Consider the following 17228-nt stretch of genomic DNA (forward strand, 5'->3'; position numbering starts at 1 on the left):
GCGCTATTGTGGGCGCAGCCAGGGGGCGGCCGTCAGCGAGCGACCTGCGGAAGCTGTCCAATGACGACGACTTGTCTCAACCTCATAGCTCTGGGGCTGTAACGAAACAACAACATATCTTGCGGCTCCAAGACCGTCGGTATCTGCGGAATTCGAACCATTCAATTAACCATGGGAATCCGAAGCTGAAACTCCCGTACCATACCAAACTTCGCAGCAATCATGGACCCGGCCAGCCTGTCGCGATCGCCGAAGCGTGCTATTCCTGTTGGCCTGCTGGAAGCTGCGCTCGACTCGCCGACGTTTCGATCGACTGCCCTTCACTTTGGCGACCAAATTGAAGCAATTGAAAAATGGCTAAACAACTATGTGAATTCGACATCGAAGCTTCTCCACGACTTCCTGGCCCTCGACGACACAATTAATTCGTACCTCGCCAAGACGGCACCCCCGGCTGGTGACACCCTGCTCGACAACGACTACACACTGCTGGCGCTCAAAAGGGTCGGGGAGGGGTCGCGCGAATGGCTCACGCAGATGAAGGGTGCTATGAGGCGTATGGAGTCGACCGTAGTCGAGCCGATCCGGACCTTCATGAGCGGTGACCTGCGCAACTTCAAGGAGACCCGGCGAAGTCTCGAGGCGGCGCAACGGACCTTCGACTCGACCCTCGCCCGTTATGTCGGGCAGCATAAGACTAAAGAGCCATCTGCTCTGAGAGAGGATGCATTTTCAGTGTTTGAAAGCCGCAAAATCTATTTGCAGGCATCTATTGAATTTTGTCAGGCCGTCCCTCAGCTTCGATCTGCCATCGACAGGCTCCTCGTGACCGTCTGTAGCGATATATGGAAGGAGATCAAAGGCTCTCGTGATGCAACCGCAAATGCCATGCGCTGGAGCCGTGAGATGGAACGTGTTCACGGCTGGTCCAAGGAGATGGAGGCGGCTGACGCTGTCTTTCGCCGCGAACTTCAGGCAGCAAAGAAGAATATATACGACTTGGCCATTGAAAATGTCAAGCCCTCTCGAGAGCTTGAAGACTACAATGTGTCCACAATACCCTTCCTAAGCTCACGTGGCCCTGTGAATCTGCAGCCCAAGGATGACTCTGCCGTTGTTTCTGCTAAGCAGGGCTGGCTATTTTTGCGTGTCCTCTCCAACAAGCCGACCCGATATTCCTGGATTCGAAGGTGGCATTATTGCAGAGACGGAGTATTTGGTTGGTTGATTCCAGGTTCACAGGGTGTTCTCCAGGGTGACGAGATTGGAGTCTTGCTCTGCAATGCCAGACCAGCCGTTGGTGAAGAAAGGCGATTCTGTTTCGAAATCAAGACCAAAGATCAGTCTCTGGTTCTTCAAGCGGAAAACCAAAAGGAATTGGCGGAGTGGCTTGAAGTCTTTGAAGTCGCAAAGAAAGAGGCCTTTGATACCAGCCGGGGAAGAACCGCGAGCTCCATGTCGCGTCATGATCCTGCATTTTCTATCAATCCTCCAAGCGCCCCCGAATTTTCTGCCAACAACTTCGATATACACATGAATGCTTCCGATGATCCTTCAGTGGGCGTTGAGCGAGCTGCGACCATGCTCAAGCCACCTGAAGCACACGCTATGCCTCGTCAGAGTATTGATATGAGCTCTAACGGTACTGTACCGCGAAGGTCCTTTACGGCTCTTGGCAAAGAACTCAGCAAGGACCTAGTCACTCGTGAGGATGGTGAGTCTGGTAGAGAGCATGCTGCACGCATTATCCAGAAATTGGATCTGCATAGGAAATCAACTTTCGGTACTGGTAATGAAGGCCCAATGCCCAGCCCCGGCCTACCAGCCTCCGGCAGCGGTATTGCTAGCTTAATATCAGCAAGCCATAATGTGCTGCCGGGATACCCTCACCCGCTACTCTCTCCAAGTGTCGCGAAGAGAGGCAATCCTCTTCCGAAACTTGATAGTCAGCTAGGATCTCTGGCGCCGTCGACGTTGGAGAAGCCCCCTGTAGTGACAACACTCAGTCGAGCAGCAGCTGTCCACGCAGCTGACAAATCTTCACCGGGCGAATCTCGAAAGAACCTCCCGGCTTCCATTGTTGCTAACTACTGGGGTACGAACATGTGGGCTGCTTCGGATAAACCCAGCCAACCAGTGCTACCCAGGAGAGATGCAGATGATCCCATTGGTGTGTTGCTGCCAGAAGGCATGCAGACTACACTCAGTACGCCGTCCAAGGAGAAAACACCAAGTGAACTGCTTCCGATCAATTATCCAACAGAGCTGCGACTTCAGACTGCGCAGTTCAAACTGTTGTTTCCTGATGTACAGGGGGATGAAAAGCTTGTACTCGTTTTTAGAGCGTCCTGGTCGTTCAAGGCGGCCAATGAATCTCTCCAAGACCCGTTTGCAGGGGATGGTAGAATATATGTCACGCCAGACTATATGTATTTTTATAGTCAGCGCATGGGACTCATCACAACCTTCTCGGTCAGCTTGGACATCATTGCGGAGGTTACCGCCCATTCTGGTCGAGACTCGGACTCTATAACCTTGCGCCTAGGCGAAGATCTGGGCAAAGCTGTCTGGAAAGAGGTCAACTTGAAGGTGTACTTGGATGACCTGCACCTGCTCCACAGCCGTCTCAACCTCGTCATTGACAATATCCAGGCTGAGGAGCCTGCAAACACTGAAAACTTGATTTTCGCTCTAATCAATCTTGAAAGAGCAGAAGAGAGACCGAGTCCAAGCATTGACGGATGGGATGACTCGTCCCTCTATACACCAATTGAGACTGGAAATCCTAGCAGAAGCCTTGGTCGTTCGCCAATCGAGTCTACCCCGCGCCTTCGACACTCTCTATCTCGTCACAAACTACTTCCCAAGATTCATCTGCCCAGCCACCCTGTTGAATATGAGCCCGAGAATATGACCGAAATGGCTGCTGAGCGACATTTTGAGATCAGTGCAAAGGCCTGCTTCCATGTTTTGTTTGGTGATAGGAGCTTTGTGTTCCCCAAGTTATACTTTGAGCATCGTGCGCAGCAAATTGCCCAAGGACCATGGGTTCTGGTAGACCAAGGCCGAATGCGCCGCGAGTTTCAGTTTAAAGTCAACTATACTGATATGCTCGGGCGCGATAGAAGTGCCGATGTAAAAGATGAACAAACAATTGATCTTTTCAGCGATCATGTCACGTACGTGGTAACGCACACCAAAACCGCGTGGCACCTGCCTCACTCAACATCATTCAAGCTCATCTCCAAGATTGTCATTACACACGTGGCAAAATCCAAATGCAAACTTGCCATATGGGTCAAGATTGATTGGTCAAGGACACCAGCACTATCAAAGAACTTGGTAGAGCGTCAAGCTTTACACGACATCAAGGCTCAAGCCGAGGAGCTTGCAGAACTTGCAACCGACCAGGTGCGCAAGCTTGGGTCGCGTTCTAGGACAAACAGGGCCATTCATGTTTATGGCCAAGTCGGCAATCAGACGCAGGTAGTCGTCTTTTCTCCTGGTTCAACAGATTCGACCAGAAAGCAAGCAGTGACACCGCGGACTCTTACATCAATGGTCTTCGATACGATACGGTCATTTGCAGAGAGTTGCATCACTTCTGTCATAATGTGGACATTTGCTGGCGTAAAACGAATTTTCGATATCGCCACAGCGCACCGTGCCATTATTGCTCTCTTGTTGATAAGTGGTCTTCTAAACATACTGTTGACGTCCTCGAGTACCTCAACGTGGTGGCAAGAGCGTAGTGCAGCGCGGTTCATGCGCCGTATTGGCGTCACACCGCATCCCATTATGAGCAAAGCAATCTACTTTTCTGACCTCGCAGAGGCCACTGGAGCCGGTGGTTCAGCCCCGATCATTGGCCTTGAAAACAGCACCTGCTACGGCGCATTCACAGACCTAATGCAGGTAACTGACCTGGATGCCGCGTGGGAAGACTCTGGCAGTTCTTTGGCGCCGTCAAGCCGCTCTACTGCTCGTCGCATTCGCCGCACGAGACAACGCCTAGGTACATATCGACATGATCTGCTGGTAGCTTTGCGAGTGGTCAACAGCATCGAGGGCGAAATGATGCAATCGGAGTGGGAGAACTGGCTGATAAATGAAAATTCGCTCTGTGATGAGCTTGGTCGCGTGCTTGGGCTGAAGCATGAGCAGAGTGAGTACAAAACAGCCTTTGGCAAGTCAGCCGGCGGTCAGAAGGTTTTGGACCCCCTCCCAGACCACCAGGTAGAGGAACTGAAACAATGGCAAGAGTCCCACTGCAGCAGCTGCAGGGCAGAGTATAGGAGTGTAATGAAGAGCAGGACCGCTCAGTTTGAGGAACAAAAGCGGTAAGGGCAACCTGTTTTGGACAGTCTTATTATTTTGTTTTATGCGAAGCGACGCGACTTTTCTTTTGTGCATATCGAAGCATAGTGGGAGAATCGGATGATTGAGGATCATTAGAGATTGGTAGCATCAGCACCAGGAGACCTGGTTTCTGATTTTGTGTAGCAGTTTATAAATATATTTACTCGCGATATATCCGTAAACACTTGAGCAGCCATGTATGTACGTTTACTTCGTTCATCATTATTTCTTGCTTACTTGAGGTTTGCGAAGCCCATAGTGCCGTCATCAACATTGTGGTCAATGTAGCGGCCCTGGAAGAAAGCCTGGCCAACGAGCCATGTGTTGCCAAAGTCTGTTGTGCCGAGGAGACTGGCAGTGCAGTCATCGCCATCCTTCTTGAACGCGAGGGCCTTGGGGTCAATGTTGAAGTTCTTGCCACCGAGGTTGAAACCGATGGTAGGGGCGTTGCTACAACTGTAGTGGCCTTGAATACCGTTCTCGACAGTGACCTGCTTGATACCAGCGGCCTTGAAGACCTTGCTGACGACGCTCGTTGGGCCGAAGATGACGGTCGTACCCGAGTCGGTGGCGAGGTAAAGGTTGTCGGAGACGACCTTGCCGTCAACGGTGATGCCACCAGAGACGGACCAGAGGTCTCTGGTCTTGACTGTGGTGAGCTCGCCGGAGAACTCGTCGGTGACAACAGTGCCGTAGTGCAGCTGGCCCGTGCCGTCGGTGCGCAAAGCGAGGCCAAACCGGCAGGCGGAGAGGGTGTGAGAGTCGCAGAGGGAGAAGAGGAAGGGATTTCCAGCCAGAGAACCTTGCGGCGCGCCGTATCCAATGAGGCCGTCGTGCGGGAACGTAGGAGGCGAGCTGGGGCTATCAATGGCGCCAATGACTTGCTGCGTGACAGTGAGATTGGCGCCGAGCTGGGTAACAACATCGCGGTAGACCTTGCCAGAGGCCTGCGTGAACATTGATTAGAAATGGAGAGGTCTTGCGATACTATGTCATGGGGGAGCACTCACGGCGAGGGAGCCCGAACCGTCGGGATTTGTTGTGGCGTACGCAATGCGGAAACGACGGCCTTGATCTTGCGAAGCTGGGCTGGGCTGGTAAATTCCAGGGTTCATTATGGCATCGGAGGAGCCAGTGTCGATTAGAATCTCGAGGTCCTTGCTCGCGCCAACGGTGAAGTGTGAGAACCAAAAGCCCTAATGTGGAATCAGCAACCAGTTCCTGCCTGCACAAGCTTTTAGGGGTCCGATTATAATACCTGCTCATTCACAAGCGATCCGTCGTCACGGCCAGCAATGTCTCTGGAAGAAGGCATGCTCATGGCCTTGTACCTGCGGGACTTGCGGAAGTGCATAGAGTGCGACGAGTCTGCGGTGACAGCCTGGGTCGCAGCCAGGAAGGTGACGAAGCTCTTAAGCAACATGATGACAAAATCGTCTGGCGAAAAAAAAGGAAGCTTGAAGAAAAAAAAAAAAATCCCCCGGTCTACCAAAGGAGGCTACACACACCAGCGCGGAAAATGAGAAAAGATATCCGTACACGTCTTGACATTCAGGGCCAGGGGTGGCGGGCATCACCATATATACTGCTCATGCGTGTGGCCGCTCTGCCTTGCAGCATCGCCGGTGTTGCATCAATTGTGGACGAGGCCTTGTTGACCTTCTACGTGTAGGGCGGGATCGACTCCGTCCCCGGCGCCGCCCTCTAGACGGATGATTGGTCGGAGCCAATCTTGTTGTGCTGCAGGGAAATAAGCAGGCAGGGAGAGGAGAGATTGCTTTGGGCATTAACCTGAGACAATGTCTTTCGAGACGATCGCCAAGCTTAACAAACCTCTTGACGGACCAAAGTCTTGAAATTGGAACCCCCCCAAATAAAAGAGGATGGTAAGGGAATTTTTCACAACAGCGGTCCAAGCATTGAACTCCCGAGTGTGAAACTGTGGCCCATCCATTCATGCTTACTGATAGCTACCAAGAATACGCTGGGGGAATAAGGGCAACTAATAACAAGGAACACTAGTTTGCCCGACCTTCCACATGTGGCAGGTTCACCGTGCCGAAGCCCGATGAGTGGCGTGCTACACTAAAAGATGCGGGGAAGATTGTCTGAAAGTTCCTTTGTGAAATCTTTGACCGGTTGACCGGTTCAGTCCTACGAGTTAAAAGTTCCTAGGGTGACGAGGCAATGCACATGTTCAAGGTAGCTATGCGTGGATCCAACGTTTTATTTCGCAAATTAATAAAGCTCAGGACAGAAGAGAAGAAGCTAGCCTAGACAGGGACAGAAACTCGTTGCTCGTTAGAGAAACCGGAAGTGAAGTCGTGGCATCTCCACCATCAGAGGCACCTTAGGTTGCGCAGACCTTGAGGGAAACAAGCGATGACTCTGCGGAGGATGACCAAAGAAGCTACAATCCAAGTGTCGCCCGCACTGTTTAGTGCTTGGGGCAGACTCTCCACTGGACGGCGAACTTGACCTTGAGCTTGCCGCTGATGTGGTCGACCTAGAAAGTGAGGCAGCTGCGTTAGCACACAATATTCCAGATCCCCCAGGACCTTTCATGACGCTTGCGCCACTTCTTGGACGAATTGGGCAATGACTTCAAGCCAAAAGGAGCTGTCAACTTACAGCAATGAGGGCGGGGAGGTTGGTCGGGCTGATGTTGCAGGCGGTGTTCATGTTGAGGATGGCAGTGCTGCCGCCGCAAGGAGACCAAGACTCGATACCGGCGCGGCTCTGGAGATCGAAGTTGCCGCTGTAGTGGCCGGGCAGGCTGATGCCATAGTCGACGTGCTGGGCACCGTTGCCAGTGAAGGAGAAGGTGTTGGTGCACTGGCCCTTGGCGCCCTTGGGGATCTCGGCGAAGCCAATCATGTCGGTGTCGAGGATGGAGAACCTGGTTGTTGGTTAGTTGACGCGTCCGCGGCCTATCATTGATCTGCTCTAGAGACGGAGCCAAGTTGGCGTGGGATACTCACTGGAAGCCCTGGTCAAACTGCATGTTCAGGGTGAGCTTGCAGTTCTTGCGCCAGTCGATGGCCTTGGTGCCAGGACCGGTCTGCACCTCGTAGGCGGAGAAGGTGGCCTCGAACAGGGTGCCGGTGGCATCAACCTGGACGTCGGCGGTGCCAGCAGGGCAGCCGCTTCCGAGCAGGCTCACGCCATTGATCTTGACCTTGGAAGGGGCCGGGCCGGAGGCAGGGGCGGCAGCGGCAAGGCCGAGGATGGGAAGAAGAGTACCGATGAACTTCATTGTCAAAGAATTGCTTCCAAAGAATGTAGCGAGTGAGAGCTGAGAAGGAGTTTTGTGTGTCTGAGTGAGAGCTGCTTTCTGTCTTGGTGAGGAACAAATTCGTCCAAGAGGCGAGATGTTCGGCTCCTTTTATAGCCGTGAGTTCTCCTTTTCGTGATTCTTCTTGACAGACATCTCACGATGCCATATGCGGCTGAGGAGTCCGACGTTGGCGTGGCTGGATGGCAACCGTCCAGTTAGAAGAGCAAGAAGACATGTTGGCCACGCCCAATACGGGCCATGGCTTCTGCTGAAAGCCATCTAGGCGCAGCCCATTGTGTGTAAGACAAGAGGCTGTGAAGGCGTCCAATGGTCTACTATAGCGGCCTCTTTGATAGTAACTATCGATCTCGGGCAGCAGCTGGGCGAGGCCTCAGCAGAGCTCCTGGCAGGTGCTGACGTTCCTGGCTACCAGAACTACGGCCATGGGGAGTTCTATTACAACACAGGACACCGATCCCAAGATCGAATTGGAATGCAAAGAAGCCGAGTCTAATCTTGATAGAGGGATTTGCAGCAAACTCACTTTGGTCAAGCGGCCGTTTCGTGCAACTTGATGAGCGTAACATTATGGTTGTCAAGCCCTATAGATTGCTACCAAAAATAGTGCTCGAGACTTTCTATCTGTGACAGGGCGGTATCAAAGACCAGCTGAGGGCCCCAGGGCGCAACAGTCAGTCTGGAACTACCCTCTGTATGCTCGCATCACTGCATTGGACCCTTCTCGAACACGATCGGACTGGGGGCGGTCAGCGCCGCCGGGGCCGCACATCGTGGCACATGGGTACCCAACTGCCGGGACGAGTCAGGGCTACGGCTGATCGCTAGACACAAAAGCCGGCTGATCGGAAAATAAGCAATAGGTTGATGCTAGACCGGTACGCGGGATATCCAAGGCTGACTGGGGGCTTGGGGGGCTCCAGGTTCAGCCGGTGACCTGGTTAGGCAGTAAGGCGACGCCACCAAAGCAAGCACGGTGTCTAATAGCTGGACGGGCCTTGTCCAGTCGAGTTATGGAGAAGACAGCCATGCCAATACTTTGCACCCGTTATGTCAATGATCGGACAGTCATGCTTGCTTTTCGGCGCCACACTGGCGTACGCATGAAACAGCTACCCAGCCCTACATCTCAACGCACTCGTTGCACTGCATAGCCACGACTGTGTTGGTGGCGGCTTGAAAAATTTCCTCCAAGCAGCCACCTCGTATTGAAGCCGTTAACGGGTTAATACGTATACGGAAAAAACGTCGTGCCAGTATCGGGGACTGCATATGAGCTCGGATCCTCGCGGAAATGAAGCGCAAGGCCCGAGTATACGACCTGACAGTCACGCTCTTGGGGGAAAGTGCTGAGAACATGAGTTATCATTCGGTTTCAATTATCGATGCATTGTAAGATATTCATTAGAAATTATAGAAAAGCAAAGTTCTTGTACCTCTTGGCCTTGATAAAGGCAGAAGCAACTACATTCTAGTGCAGTACAGCCTCACTCGCTGCTAGACTCGAGAATCAACATCGTGTTGTCTTGTATTCGCTTCCACACCCTCCCAACCGCGCCCAGTTTCTTGTGGCGTGCCAAAATATTCTCGACCTTCTCAGGGGACTCATTGTTGTCAGCGTCATATGAATAGACACCGCTTCCGGCGACGCCATCGACGCCTCTGGCCATCGCAATGCGATCCCCAAGGGGTACTGATTCCTCGACGCCCTCCTTGGTCTTCGAAGCGCTCACTTGTGAGATGGTAAAGATGTCGATCACCGCTCTCCTTCTCGGGTTTGAAGAAGAGTAGCGGCCCTAATGTGTTGATCACCACGAACGCGGCCTTGAGGACGCCCGTCGTTCCTCGGGAGATTCCCGACTTGACGTGCCCTGGGTAGTCGTGAATGAAGGATACTGAGGGCACCTTTGTGGCAAAGTAAACGCTTGTCAGGGAAATCATGGAGCTGTTGTGCTCGCGCTGTTTGCTTATACCGCCCCCCTTGAGAAGCTGAAAGTCGTCGAAGTCAATCTCCCCCTCGGTCGTGCCGGTAGAGACGCTGATTACGCGGCGAATGCCAGTCGCCGCCTTTAGTTGAGGCAGGAAATTTGATATAATGCGAGTGCGAGAGTAGACTCGTCAGGCAGCTGCAAAGTCAAGCCCTTCAGCAGTTTCTAAATGCCGTTATTAGCTAGCATAACTTCTGGAGACCCCCTTCGGTCTCCCAAAAGGAAAGAGAGAAAAGGGGGAACGGCTAGAGAAAGAAGACGGCAACGTATGCGACTTAATCTGACCGCTTGTCAATGACCCTGCACTCCAGAAACCGATAGTAATTGCTTTTTCTTGATCCTGCACCTTCTTGCATAGGGCATCCACGTTGCGCAGGTGGCTAATATCACCTTGGACAAAGGTTAACAAGCCGTCTGGATTGACCTGCCTGCGTTGGACTACAATACGATCAACGTATATTCGTGGCCTGCGCACTGCACGGGTGAACTCTTTGAGCGTGTACTCGCCAATGCCGCTGGTGCCCCCGACAAAGACGGCGACGACGGTCTCTGGCAGGAAGCTGGAGATGGGCCGGAGCGCGACGGTTCACGGCGCAAATGGGTTTCCGAATAAGCCAGCAATGGTTTCGGACCATGAAAATCGAACCCAACTTAACCTTGTTTACCATATTAAAGACTTTGACTCATAGAGAGATCAAGGAAAACGGCCCGCCGGACTCTTGCTGGCCCGCGCGCCGCCTCGAGCATCATTCTATCTCCTCGCCATCAACTCGATATAGGATAAGGTAAGTTTAATTGCCACCGATATAAGATGGGAAGTATCGCGAAGTTTGGTATCTCATCTTTCTTTATTTGCATTACCAGATTGCTCGTAGTGACGGGGTACTCTCTCACCCTCAGGTACCAGAGAGTTTCTGCTACTACTTAGACTCCCATCGCGAACACTCTAACTATAGACAAGCGCAAACGACGCGCAACCGCTTTCGTTACAATGCTCGACATCGATCATAAGACCTTAAGCAATCGAATAATAGACGTACTTGATCCCGAAATCTTAGTGCAGCAAAGCGATAATAATCCTTCACTGGGCGTCGATCTCGCGAGTCTCAACCGCCGTCCCCGAATGGCGCAAGGCATGTTCAACGACGAGGTGCGGTATGTTATCGCAGGGATGCATCTTGATGGGGCTTACCAAGATCTACACAGTTTGCATTCCGAAAGATGGTCTCGAAATGGTCGCTGGCTTTTAGTCTTGATAAAGTCCATTTGGTTCTGAATCACGTATTGGGTCTAGAGTAATGTGCCATTGTCAACATTGCGGTGGCGATACTAATACAAGCAAAAGCGCAAGTAATGGAGTTTAAAAAAATAGGTCGCGATTTATCGGCCTGTCGACCTGCTTTCCCATTGAGACGTCACTTCCAAGTCCATTGGCCCGTGTTTTGTTCGGCGATGGAGATGACGCCGTCTAGCGTCCTCTTGAGATCATTGATTGTGTTTTCTAGATACCCAACATTGGCCAGAGCCAGCGGAGTTGGCGGGGACGGGGTCTGTAGCATAGCTTGCCCCCTGTTGCCGATTGCATCGAGAACATCAACCGCGTGTTGAACGAGATTGGTGACGGCCACGAGTCTCATGCGCGCATCTGTCACTGGCACCATGGTACCGGCGACCTGAAGCCTGATGGACTGTTGGTTTGGATCGGTCGCGGCGATGTAGTGGAGGCAACTTCCTGTTTGTTGAAGGAAAGAAATCAAACACACGAGATCAGTGCACTGAAGGGTGCAAAGGTTGCATTCCATGATACCCTGGCAATTGTGCATAAACTCTGAGGTGACATGGAATATGCCATTCATGCTGTTATTCGTCATAGCGCTGTTGATAGCGTGGACACTTTTCGACAAGTTTTCCCGGCAGATGCAATGTGCCGAGAGAAAAACTCTGCCGATAGAGTTTGTTGTAGAGTTGGAAGAGCTCGGACAAGCGGTGCGTCTCTTGTTGCTGTCTTTGGTATCGGAACTCGAATATGTAGGGTAGGTTGCATCAGTGCTATAATCGGAAATGGCAACCGAGGGACTCGTATCCATGGTGTTGGAGGTACTAAATTGCATGCCGAACTCGGATAGTTGTGCATCGTAGAAAGGAGCGGATTCCGTAATATTTGGCACATCATTCATTCCTGGCGTCAAGATCGTGCGGCTACAAGCATGATGGTACGTGTCATGGTCGTTTCTCGCCATCGTATTCTGGCATGTAGTAGTAGCACCGTTGTCGTTGCTGCTCAGGCCTGCTATTCCATCTATTGGCTCCCCAAACGTCGAAGTCGGCAATGGTGTTGGGAACGAAACCGGAAATAGATGCTCTACCACAACTGGTCTATAAGCCGGCTGAGTGTTTTTTTGTATGCCGGTACTTGTTCCGGCAGTGCTTCTCTTGGAAGTGGCATAAACACAGGCAACGCCACGCGATGTACAGTGACTACAGCGTTGCTTCCCGTCACATTTAACCTTCGATGCACGGCAGGTTTGGCAAGCAGTTATGGGCCGGCGTACGGCCCTTGTCCCGCGATTCCTGTCGGCGTGCCATTTGACCATGAAGTTGTCGGGGATTTCGGCAGCGCGTGACATGTTGGCCACGAAAGAGTAAGCGAGGCAGCAGCAACAGCGGCGTATATTATTGAGTCTTGTTGTTGTTCATTGACGTTTCTTGTTCTTTTGGGGGAGTATTCAAAGTAAATAGAAAGCATCAAATAGAAGAGGCAGATGGCTGGGTTACAAAAGTGTATTAATAATTCGGGCTTAACGGATCTACTGTCACAACAGCCTGCCCAGCGACCGATATTCTCGCTCAACGAAGCTGAACTCACAGCAATTGTGCTGTCATCAGTCGGGTTTCCATGCAGCACGCCATAGTGGTCATTCGAATTATTCTTGCGTGCGGCTTACACTGCGTCTGCCTGCATCCTTAGCTCAGTTGGCAGGGATCAACAGAGGTTTTTGCCTGCAGCTTTCATGCTTCAGCCAGCCACAAGCAGCTTCAGACTCCAATTGGGCAGTGAGGGCGACAGGAGCGGTGGCAGGCTAGGGCAACTCGTCTTTTTACCGTTCGAGTATCTGTTTAGCGGAATTGAATGCCGGCGCGTTTCCATTCACCATTCCGCTTTTTTCCTGTGCAAGTCCGAGCGTGAGTTATTCAAGGGTGCACCAGCGGCTTTGCAATATTGAGAGTGGCCATCTTTGTCCTCAATTGCATCTTTGTGATAGTCTTTGCAGGTATATTCAACGAGTTTCGGGCTGTTATCCGCTACCTTGCAGGCTGAATACTAGTTTGCAAATTCGCTCGCATTACAACTGTCGTCGGGTACCCGAAAACGGTGCAAATTTGAAAAGTTCTGTCAACTCGTTGTCAGGCCCTTAATAACTACGCACTGTAGCCCCGTCAGCTCAGCTGAGTGCTAACGTGATGCGTCACGTGCTACCGTGACGGGACTCTTGATATCTGCACGTCCTCCTTCATCGAGGACGCGCGAGAAAACGAAGAATCTGAACAGTCATGGCGTCCGCTCACAGCCGCCATTGTGATTCACTGGAGCACGTCATCAACTCTTCGTCCACTTTCCCGCTTACAAAGGAAGTTCGAGACAAAGCAAAAACTAGATTTTATGCAATCCTTCATCACTTTCGTGACTACGACCCTTTGAAGAATAAATACGACCGAACAGAGCTCGTGCGTCATACGTACGAGCATGCGTTGACGACAAAAGCAAAAGACAATCTCTTGCAGGCGCTTTTTAAGTCTATAAAATTGCCTTTAACCAATACAGTAGATATGGATTTAACCAATAAAGATCAAGAGCATAAAATCTGGTCAAAATTAGCAGAGTTTGCAGATTACCTGCTTCATAATTTCTTCCTGCCCTGTGAGCGACGGTAACTCCTCGAGAGTTCAAAGGCCGCATCACTAACATGTATCGTTATAGTGAAGGCATCCACCAAACAAACCCCTCAGCCATCCCCAGCCTACCACTCCCCAACACAAAGCACACGTGCCGGGGGCCAATCATTCGTCGAAACGCCATTGCGACTATCAGCCCTTCGGGGCACATGCCTAATACGCGATCGCCACCGATGTGTGATCTCCCGCAGCTTTGACCGAAAACAAGCTCTCGAACGGATGAAACAGGCAGGTGATGAGGCACGGGATGACGATGGACAGCTTCTTACGGGACAAACATTTGATTCATTGGAAGTTGCTCATATTCTACCGCACTCATTAGTGAAGACGAGTTCTGACGGCACGCTTGTATGCTGCTCCGTCTCAATCAGCGTCCAAACGTTCACCGGCTTACTATTTATAGGATTCCTCGCGTGAAGTAGCTGTGGAGATTCTGAACATGCTCGACACGGATGTAGTGCATTTAATCAAAGGCTCCGATATCGACAGACCTCGAAATGCCATGACATTGACTCATAACCTGCATCAGGATTTTGGCGACTTCCAGATATACTTTGAACCTTCCGGAGGGTCAAACACCTATCGTATTAACACTTTTCTCCCCGCCGCGATCCATAATTTCCTGCCCGTTACGCGCGAGCTTTTTCTGACAGAAGAACGCACACTTGAGCCACCCTCGGAACGTCTTCTTGCTATTCACAGAGCTATTGCTCATATCCTTTACCTTTCTGCGGCAGGCGCCCACATCGACACCATTCTGGATGATTTGAGCCAGCAGGACGTCCGAGCCGACGGAACAACACATCTCGGTGCACTTGTAAACCTAAAGTTTGATGGTTGGGTTACCAGCGCTATTGCCAAGACGTAACGGTATGTTATAATAGTATTCACATAAATCAAGTTACAATTTGTGTAAATAACTCTACGACTCTGTTCCCCAATGACCCCTTGCCTTCTGTGCAAGCGACGTCCTACCCTGGGTTGATGCCTCGTTAGAACAATATACCAGATATGGCGGTTCAATTCCAGGGTCGTCCGGTGATACGCCCCTACTTCCCAATGTAGGCCGTCTTTGGGGATTCCAGCTTGCGGTGTATAAAATACTCGCTTGGCCATAACATTAGTCATCCGCTGCTCATGGAATAATAGTTGTTCTCGGAACGATAGATGATAAGTTGTGCTTTTACGCAATCATTATTTCCCAACCACCTGCGTCAATCTCTAAAAGATTTTGCAATGGAGCCCAGATTCTTCAGTTGTTCAGTATCAGAGTGTGAAAAGCCAAGCGTCAGGGCAATCGGCGGCTGCGACAGCTGTAACCGCCACCTGTGCTCTGCCCACCTCTCACCTTCTATCCATACATGCGAAGAGGTACTAACTAGTCCATTCTCCCTGTTCTTTGTCATAACTCTCGTCAGGAAATATGTAGCACTAATAGGATTGGATCGACAGGTCTTGGATGATGCGACTTACGTATCGCGTGTCGTCGCTGAAATCGATCGTCTTTGCGCTAGTATCAACGACACGGCCGTCTGCCAACTTGCGTCCAGGCTGAATGGCGGTAAAAATTGCAGCATCGAACACTCTTCCAAGGTAGGAGTGGGCGCAATGATGGGAAGCGCCAACTATCATGCCCGCATTCGCTTTCAGGACGGCTCCCCGTCGTGGCTCCTGCGAGTTCCTCGGGTTGCAAGCTTCGCTGTTGGCCTTCCGGCCACGTTGGCGGACGACCTGATACGCAGCGAGTACGCAACCTTGAAATTTCTCGAAACGACCAGAGTACCGGCACCTCGAGCTTTCGGTTATGGCGTATGCAGTAATGGAACAGACCATGGCGTCGGCGTTAGTTTTCTTCTCATGGAAGAGCTGCCTGGAAGACCCTGGACAAGTCAGGGAGCAACCACGGGCGAGAAAACAAGGATCTGGAGTCACCTCGCCGAAATCATGGTCGAGTTGGAGCGCCACCCGTTCCCCAAAGCTGGATCCCTGTGCTTCCAGTCCTCCAAGATTGACGTGTCTGCGGTAGCAAGCGACAGATTTGTGGTACTCACCCCAAAGGGACCATTTGCGAGCTCGACTGCCTATTACATTGCTTTCGCCGAGCAATACTTGGCGCTAATTGCGGACGGCCAACTCTATACCGAGTATCCAGTAAATGCCTATCTAGTCTATCGGTTTCTCAAGGACAACGCTACGCAGCTAGCTCAACAAGACGAACAAACACAAGCTCTAGAAGAATTCTTTATAAAGCATGTCGACGACAAAGGCGACCACTTACTGGTTGACGACGACCTTAACATTACCGGCATAATCGACTGGCAGATGGCGCGTGTCGTACCTCGACGTGAAGCCTTTGGGCCGTCACTTGTTACTGCCGATATGAGTGCGTTATGCAGTGGCAAGGTCTCGCTAAGTGTTGATGATCTTGCCTTGGCGGATGCACTACGGCAAAAGGGAATCTCTATGCTGCCAAACAGTATGATTGATGAAAAGGCGAGAAGATTCTTCTGGGGGCTGGCCCTGGAACCTAAATGGTCCTACGCGTTGCCTTTAGCAAATGCAATTCTACAAGTCTTTGGAGTCAGTCAAGATTGGACGCAGTGGAAGGAGACGGCATTGAAGAAGTACGAGACTGATGACCGCCTTCAAGGCCTCATTCAGCGTTTTTGCAACTAAAGTCTTGCGGCTATGGCCCAGACCATACACACATCCTACTCGAATGCGGAAACTGAACAGAAAAACGACAGAGAATGTAAAAGCAGTATCGGTACAGGGAAGTCCAGGTTCAGCAGCGTCCACGAACTGATCATCACTAATTTTAGTCGGTGGCCGAATTCTGCTGAAAAAGGCCACCCACATTGCCGAATCTGTATATTTTGCATAGAGGCCAGTTGACATTGAACCTCAACGGGGGTGTGTGTCAATTTTCTACTTCTATCCAATGTATGTATGGTGCTGGTGAATCTCGTTGCAGCGGCGCACTTCTCTCATGTGCGTATTTGGGCGAAAGCAAACTGGTAGCCAGACCACGAACCGCTGAATATGGCGCTGACAGGGGTCCATGTACATCACTCTAGCTAGAGACTAGAGTCGTGGCCATTTCAATCCGCACCGGTTGCCAAGCGGCGCCGTCCCCTTTGCTCAGCTGGGGTAGATCGTCATTTGACCCCAGGAAAGTCGAGCCTGCGAGCTCCAGAAGCCGAAATCCGGCCACTTTCCTCGGGGTGTACCTGGAATCTGACTTACTTACCAGTACTCTTATTGGTAGGGGTAGAATACGAACCTTGAAAGCATCATGTTGCATCCGTAGGCGAGTCTCGCGCACTAACTAACTCGGCACTAACAAGCCCTCTGCGACAATACTGATAATAAGCTAACACAACTAATAAGAGCGCAGTGCCGCCACTCCGGATGGCCTGCTCTTGGCCTGCAACGTTGCAATGGGCAAAACAAGCGGGACAGCTTCCCTTTGCTCTTTGCAATATCAACCGGGAACGAGGTGTGCGCCGTTAGTGCCGTGCAGAGCAGGGACAGACAGAGGCTTGCATCCGCCAGCATCACTTAAACCGTGAAACGCAGAGCAGAGGTTAGGCATCGATGGCACAGCGAGTCATGGCATCGGGATGCTTGCT

At 51.4% G+C, this 17228-nt stretch overlaps 6 protein-coding genes across 6 annotated transcripts; 3 read left to right on the plus strand and 3 right to left on the minus strand.

The window, feature by feature from the left end:
• Window positions 1-222: 222 nt before the first annotated feature.
• Window positions 223-4344, plus strand: V2A60_005571 (uncharacterized protein; the record flags this gene model as incomplete). Its single annotated transcript, XM_083256881.1, has 1 exon — window positions 223-4344. One exon carries the CDS (start codon window positions 223-225, stop codon window positions 4342-4344), a length of 4122 nt encoding a protein of 1373 aa, XP_083113007.1.
• A 248-nt stretch (window positions 4345-4592) lies between these two features.
• V2A60_005572 (uncharacterized protein) lies at window positions 4593-5782 on the minus strand (the record flags this gene model as incomplete). Its single annotated transcript, XM_083256882.1, has 3 exons — window positions 4593-5306; window positions 5370-5555; window positions 5618-5782. 3 exons carry the CDS (start codon window positions 5780-5782, stop codon window positions 4593-4595), a joined length of 1065 nt encoding a protein of 354 aa, XP_083113008.1.
• A 1014-nt stretch (window positions 5783-6796) lies between these two features.
• V2A60_005573 (DUF4360 domain-containing protein) lies at window positions 6797-7615 on the minus strand (the record flags this gene model as incomplete). Its single annotated transcript, XM_083256883.1, has 3 exons — window positions 6797-6865; window positions 6991-7258; window positions 7341-7615. 3 exons carry the CDS (start codon window positions 7613-7615, stop codon window positions 6797-6799), a joined length of 612 nt encoding a protein of 203 aa, XP_083113009.1.
• A 1526-nt stretch (window positions 7616-9141) lies between these two features.
• Window positions 9142-11303, minus strand: V2A60_005574 (uncharacterized protein; the record flags this gene model as incomplete). Its single annotated transcript, XM_083256884.1, has 4 exons — window positions 9142-9421; window positions 9474-9721; window positions 9989-10202; window positions 11062-11303. The coding sequence occupies 4 exons, from the start codon at window positions 11301-11303 to the stop codon at window positions 9142-9144; spliced, it is 984 nt and encodes a 327-aa protein (XP_083113010.1).
• A 2512-nt stretch (window positions 11304-13815) lies between these two features.
• On the plus strand, window positions 13816-14464 carry V2A60_005575 (HNH endonuclease signature motif containing protein; the record flags this gene model as incomplete). The annotated part of the gene is made up of 2 exons (XM_083256885.1): window positions 13816-13944; window positions 14000-14464. The coding sequence occupies 2 exons, from the start codon at window positions 13816-13818 to the stop codon at window positions 14462-14464; spliced, it is 594 nt and encodes a 197-aa protein (XP_083113011.1).
• A 740-nt stretch (window positions 14465-15204) lies between these two features.
• Window positions 15205-16272, plus strand: V2A60_005576 (phosphotransferase family protein; the record flags this gene model as incomplete). Its single annotated transcript, XM_083256886.1, has 1 exon — window positions 15205-16272. One exon carries the CDS (start codon window positions 15205-15207, stop codon window positions 16270-16272), a length of 1068 nt encoding a protein of 355 aa, XP_083113012.1.
• Between the last annotated feature and the right edge of the window lie 956 nt (window positions 16273-17228).

The sequence above is a fragment of the Cordyceps javanica genome, chromosome 3 (assembly GCF_051103115.1).
Source record: "Cordyceps javanica chromosome 3, complete sequence".
Lineage (NCBI taxonomy): Eukaryota > Fungi > Ascomycota > Sordariomycetes > Hypocreales > Cordycipitaceae > Cordyceps > Cordyceps javanica.